The 5,941-nt window shown below is 42.4% G+C and overlaps 1 protein-coding gene across 1 annotated transcript; it reads right to left on the bottom strand.

The window, feature by feature from the left end:
* Positions 1 to 3,943: 3,943 nt before the first annotated feature.
* Positions 3,944 to 5,539, bottom strand: drd5a (dopamine receptor D5a). The gene has a single exon (XM_017486717.3). It carries the CDS (start codon positions 5,420 to 5,422, stop codon positions 4,055 to 4,057), a length of 1,368 nt encoding a protein of 455 aa, XP_017342206.1. The 5' UTR covers positions 5,423 to 5,539; the 3' UTR covers positions 3,944 to 4,054.
* Between the last annotated feature and the right edge of the window lie 402 nt (positions 5,540 to 5,941).

Below are 5,941 nucleotides of genomic sequence, written 5' to 3'. Positions count from 1 at the left end.
GAATATATGAACAACATTAGATTAAAATTCCAGATGAATTGAATTAGAAGCCCAAGCCTTAGTCCAATCCTGTTTTCCCCTTGTCCACTTCACCTTGGTCGAACCCCTTTGGCCACAATTTTAAAGGCTGGTTCATGTCTTCATATCAGCTCAGATTAAATGCATCACTGTAAACACTTTACACAACTTACCCAGAAGTCATTGCTGCAATCCAATACTTTTTTTTTTTAATAGTGGATGAACCTGTTTAAGCAGGTGTAATAAAACAATTTCAACATCTGATCATATGTGTTTCAGATTGTCTTTTATTTCTCTGTACATCAGGTGATGAAACTTTACTCTGCTAGCTAATTAGAAACCAGTTAGTTAGCACAATATGACTGTACATAGTTCAAAGTAAACAGATTGTACAAATTGTAGCCAAATAGCTTCTGGAGCTGAGACGTCCACTGCTAGTTATCAACATGGACATTATATTTGGATTATATTTCACCTAAGAGCAATGTACAGGCCCAGTGAATTGATGGTGTTTTTTTAATGTATTGCATAATTTTTATACCACTGTGCTGTTGAATTCCCAAATCTGATTGGTCAGAAGGCGTTGATTGATTTTCTATAACACAGCACCTTGGACAGTTGTGCCCTCTATAATTCAAATCACATGTTTCTACAGTATCGTTTGTGTTCTATTTAATACGGTATATTTTCTATAGTATCAGCTAATTCACAGTGATTTGAATGGTGGATGCTCATCATTATGATAAACCCTAATGATAAACACATTACAAAAATGTGTCATTAGTTAACAAAGAAAAATCAGTGCTATGGTGAAGCTTTCTGTAAGGAGATATTTACTTAACATTTAGGGAAGGAGTCTCCAGTGTCAGCACATTGTAATGGTCAGTAAGTTTTCCTCCATGGGAAAGTCTTCAGAAAATATTGGTTTCCCAATATGTCTTAATAACTACAATGACTGTTCATAGCTACAACAGGAACTGACTTGTCTTGTGGATGTTCCACCAATTAGAAATGATTAAAAAGCACAACGTGTCATTTTTTAAACAAATTAAAATGTTTAATCATTGGCAGATTGCAGTGGTATAAAAGGAATAAAACACTTTGGGATGTGCTGTTAAAGGAAAACAATCAACTTCAGCATGGTAACAGTAACTCCACATCACTCCACCCTGTTGTTGATTATTTTCCTATAACAGCACACCCCGAGTGTCTTTTTCTTTACATATTGCACACAAAGCATGAAGAATGATTAACGAACTGAGATGATACACCAGTTGCATCCTTGGGGTCCTCAGAAGCACAGTATGCTTTTCTCATCCTTCCCAGTAGGGCAGCCTGAAGTTATATAACGGCCGAGAAAAGCAGCTTACCCCTGCTGTATCCTTGACACTGATACAAGGCTATGGCCTGTGCTTGGGTGTGAAGTTTGGCACTTTACAAGAACCTTTTGCTATGAATTTTAAGCATCTCAGGGAGCAGACACTGTATAAGATGACCCTGACCAGGATAATGCGCTTACTAAAGATGAATGGATGAACAAAGTGCTGCCTTCGGCCTGTTTTATACTGTAAGCTTTCAGGAGTCTTTTAAGATTATTACTTGTCACACAGTATGAGATGATCCCAATAAAATCTTGGCTGAATTCTCTCACACACTGAGCGATAACATGTCTCCATGTTAGATTATATGATGAAGGGGTCATATAAACAGAAACATTCTTCAAAGTGAGCTTGAGGTAATAAGGACACTTTTTCTGTCCATGTTTCGTTTACATTTTTCCATTGCTTCTAGCTGACTTTTGCTTCATCCTATGCCGTCCCCCAATTGGTGGCCTTTAATTGCGTGTCACACTCTGAAATTTTAATCAAAAACTTATGACACTGCTGGAACTATTTTGTCACTAGCCATCTTTGGTCACAGTGGCACTAATCAGCTCTCAAAGAGCATGTCACATTACGCATTGTAAGACCGACGTGCTGAACTCACAAGCAAAGAATTATTTTACGAGGTGTAACTGCAAAATCAAGGCCGTATATTGTACGGTGTAAAACCGACAGTTGTTCGAAAACAATCCTGTGGATTTTATGCCAATATTGTAATTGCTGTTAATTATAGGATTTTGTTCGCAGTGGTGTTAATTACATGATTTCAATGGCAGTGAACAAACATTTATTATTAACTATGATCACAAGCACCTCCCACTTTTGACTGTGTTCCCACGCTTGTGAGTTATTTCACCATTCGTGTGCTGTAGGTGTCGCAAACATCTGAATGGAGAAAGCGAGTCGACCAGGACGTGTTAAAAACAGCATCGGAACCCGAGAAGAGTTGTAGACAGATTGGAACACAATCACTACGTCAGCAGTTGTGTGAATCATACAAGGGTGAGACAAACAGACAGAAAGAGACAAACAGAGAGACTGTGGGCACTTGAACAATTGGAATAAGCTCCAGACTGAACACTGAGAGTGATACTAATATTGCACTCATTGTCTTTTGCATGTAAGGCCTTCTGAGCGAACAGGTCACGTAAGGCTGCGTCCCATTTCACAAAGTCTGTTCGTCGGATTAGCGATGAAACTGCTGATCCCTTTTTTTAAGGGGGTGAGTCATATCGGTTTGTACAAATCCCCTGTGATATCACACAGCGGTTTCTCATTTTAGTTCCGTACAGATTCTTATGTCTTATGCGATGAGTGTAATGATACCCTTCTTCCTTTCTCATTAAATAGTTCATTGAAGGGTTCGTTAAGGACAATTAGGATCAATTTTATCTTTACATACACAGCAAAATCCACGGAATTAACACCTACAGTGATGAGTTCATTCTTACTACTAACACATACTCTGCTGATTTACGTATGAATGAACACCTTCACTGGTGCATTACATTTACAACATTGTCACTGTCACATTGTAGCTTTAACGCTTAAGGATAACATTTAAATGAACACATACCTTGTCAAACAAAATTAAATAAATCAATCAGTAGATAAACAAACAAATAAATAAATGGATTTATGAATGAATGAATAGGTTCTTACAATTCTAAAATAATGCCTACAACACTGAATTAGTCCCTGCAGTGGTGATTGTTTTAACCTGTTTAGTGTTCTGCAGAGATGACACACAGTTTCATTTAACCCTTTCAGTGTTAACACAAAAAAATTATAGGGTGATGATTTAAGGTACTGAATGAACTCTTACGTTGTAGAATTACCACTTACAAGGAATTAAAATATGCCATTCTGAATGAACTCTTGCGTACGTGCTTGCATTAAGTCTTGAGTTAACTCTTACAGTATGGAATTAACACCTGTATTAACTACCATCCTACAGCATTAAACGGGCCCTTACAGCTTATTGCTGATTTTGTGGGTGCTGTGTTAAATTAGCACCTGATTGCAGACAAGGACTTGTAATACCCCTGCTGGATAGACATTATATGGAAGATCTTAATTCTGAAATCTGTTTAATAATAATAATAATAATAATAATAATAATAATAATAATAATAATAATAGGGCTTAGATATAAACATATAATTCCATGGGCTGTAATGTAACACTTTATTATAATATATTAATTAATTTATTAATTGATTATAACATTAATTTTATTATTTATGAAATGAACATTAAAGGTGTTAATTCTACAATGTATAAGTCAATAAGCAAAAAGAAACATACTACTACTACTAGTAATAATAATAATAATAATAATAATAATAATAATAATAATGTATAAATCACGTTTTGAGTACAAAAATCTGAAAGTGCTTTAAAATGCAACACTATAAGTTAATGCTGTATAAATTTATTTTACATTAAAGGTGTTAATTCTACAATGTAGAAGTTAATAAAACCAACATAATAATAATAATAATAATAATAATAATAATAATAATAATAATAATGCAATACTTTAGAAGTAAACAGTGTATGAGTGAACATTAAAGGTGTGAATTCTGCACTGTAGAGGATTTTACTGTGTATTTGAGCCACTGCTACCTCGCTCCTACTTGTTGCGCGCAACTTCAGCGGATTCCGTTCCTGCTGAAAGGTGTTAGTCTGCCCAAGCTGATTTCCGCCGAGTCCGTGACCACGACATCCTCGTCTTCCTCCTCTTCCTCCTGGCGCGAGAGCTGCGATATTCGGTCAAACGTGACCTCGTGGTCCGTGCACTCCACCACGTTGGGGATGATGTTCACGTACGCGTCGGCGATCTCCTTGTGCACCAGCGTGTCGTGGTTGTAGGACACGAACTCGTTGCTGATGTTCACGGTCTCCACCGGCGTTTTCGCGCACAGACGCCTGCAGCCCAGCAGGCTCGCGAAGGCTCTCCGGAACTCGGCGTTGAACGCGTAGATCACCGGGTTGAGCGACGAGTTAGTCCAGCCGAACCACACGAACACGTCGAAGGTCGTCTCGCTGACGCACGGAAGGCCCGCGCGCCTGTCACCGCTGTTCTCTCTGTGTCTCGCGCAGAACGGGACCATGCAGTTGAGGATGAAGAACGGAAGCCAGCAGCACACGAACACGCCCATGATCACGGACAGGGTCTTGAGCACTTTGGTCTCGCGGTTGATGGAGGTTTTGAGAGTGCTGTGTTGCTGTTGTTGGTGCTGGCACTCGAGCGCGCGGCTGCCGGTCCTGCAGCTCTGCGCGTGTTCCGCCGCGCGCTCCAGCGACGCGATTCGACCTATCTGCATCTGTGCGATGCGGTAGATGCGAGTGTAGGTCACGATCATGATCGCTACGGGGATGTAGAAGCTCACGAGCGACGAGGAGATGGCGTATTCCCGGTTTAAGCTCGAGTCGCAGTTGTTCTGTTCCGCATCCGTGAGAGCGCGCGCTGTGGTGCCGGTGCCGGTGCCGTTAAACCCTCGCACGATCTCTGCTCCGCTGCTGGCCTTGTGCCAGTTCAGCTGTATCGGAATGAACGAGATGAGCACGGATAGAGTCCACGTGACGCCGATCATGACAAATGCGGCGCGCTGGGTCATCTTGCGCTCGTATCGGAAGGGGCTCGAGATGGCCCAGTACCTGTCCACGCTGATCACGCACAGGTTGAGGATGGACGCCGTGGAACACATGATGTCAAACGTGACCCAGATGTCACAGAATGCACCAAACGGCCAAAACCCCGCTACTTCCGCCACGGCTTTCCATGGCATCACGAGCACGGCCACGAGAAGGTCAGACACCGCGAGAGACACGATGAACGTGTTGGTGACCTTGGAGCGCAGGTGGCGGAAGCGCAGCACGGCAGCGCACACCAGCACGTTGCCGAAGAGCGTGCACAGCACGAGCGCCGAGAGAGCGCATCCGATCAGCACGCGCAGCGCCAGATCGCGGCGGCCGTCGTCGCCGTCCTCCTCTTCCGGCTCACTCCGGTTCCGCATGGTCACGGCGGACGGTGTCAGGTGAGCGCGTGCAGCGGTCGCAGGGACGGTACTGCATCCGTTCCGCTACTGGAGAGGAGCACGCGCGCAGTCAGCGCGGCAGCTGAACGCGCCATTTTGGAGTTTAAAAAAAGTTCTTTAAATGTCCTGAGTCACAACATCATTTAATGCCACTTTTTTTTTTTGCCAAAAAAAAAAAAAAAAAAAAGGATGAGCTTCCGTGACACCTCAGAGCTCTGAGCGCGCGAACTGAGAACCAGATCCGCGTCAGAGAGAGAGCGAGAGAGAGAGAGAGAGAGAGAGAGAGAGCGCTAGCAGGGGAGGGATAGAATAGAGAGAAACGCTTAAAATAGAGCGAGGTGGGGGAGAGAGGTTGGAAGAGAAAAGACAGGGAGGGAGACATGGAGAAATAGAGAGAAATAAAAGAGAAAGAGAGAGGGAGGGACAGAAGGAGTGTGAGAGAAAGAGAACAGGAACGAGAGACAGAGACAGAAGTAAAGGAATACAGCTAGAAATGTT

Source organism: Ictalurus punctatus, chromosome 2, assembly GCF_001660625.3.
Source record: "Ictalurus punctatus breed USDA103 chromosome 2, Coco_2.0, whole genome shotgun sequence".
Taxonomy (NCBI): Eukaryota; Metazoa; Chordata; class Actinopteri; order Siluriformes; family Ictaluridae; genus Ictalurus; species Ictalurus punctatus.
The sequence above is the reverse complement of the archived record's forward strand: the minus strand, read 5'-3'. Positions and strand labels throughout refer to the sequence as shown.

Excerpts from the sequence above, each read along its gene's own strand:
- drd5a (XM_017486717.3), bottom strand. The coding sequence starts at position 5,422 with ATGCGGAACCGGAGTGAGCCGGAAGAGGAGGACGGCGACGACGGCCGC.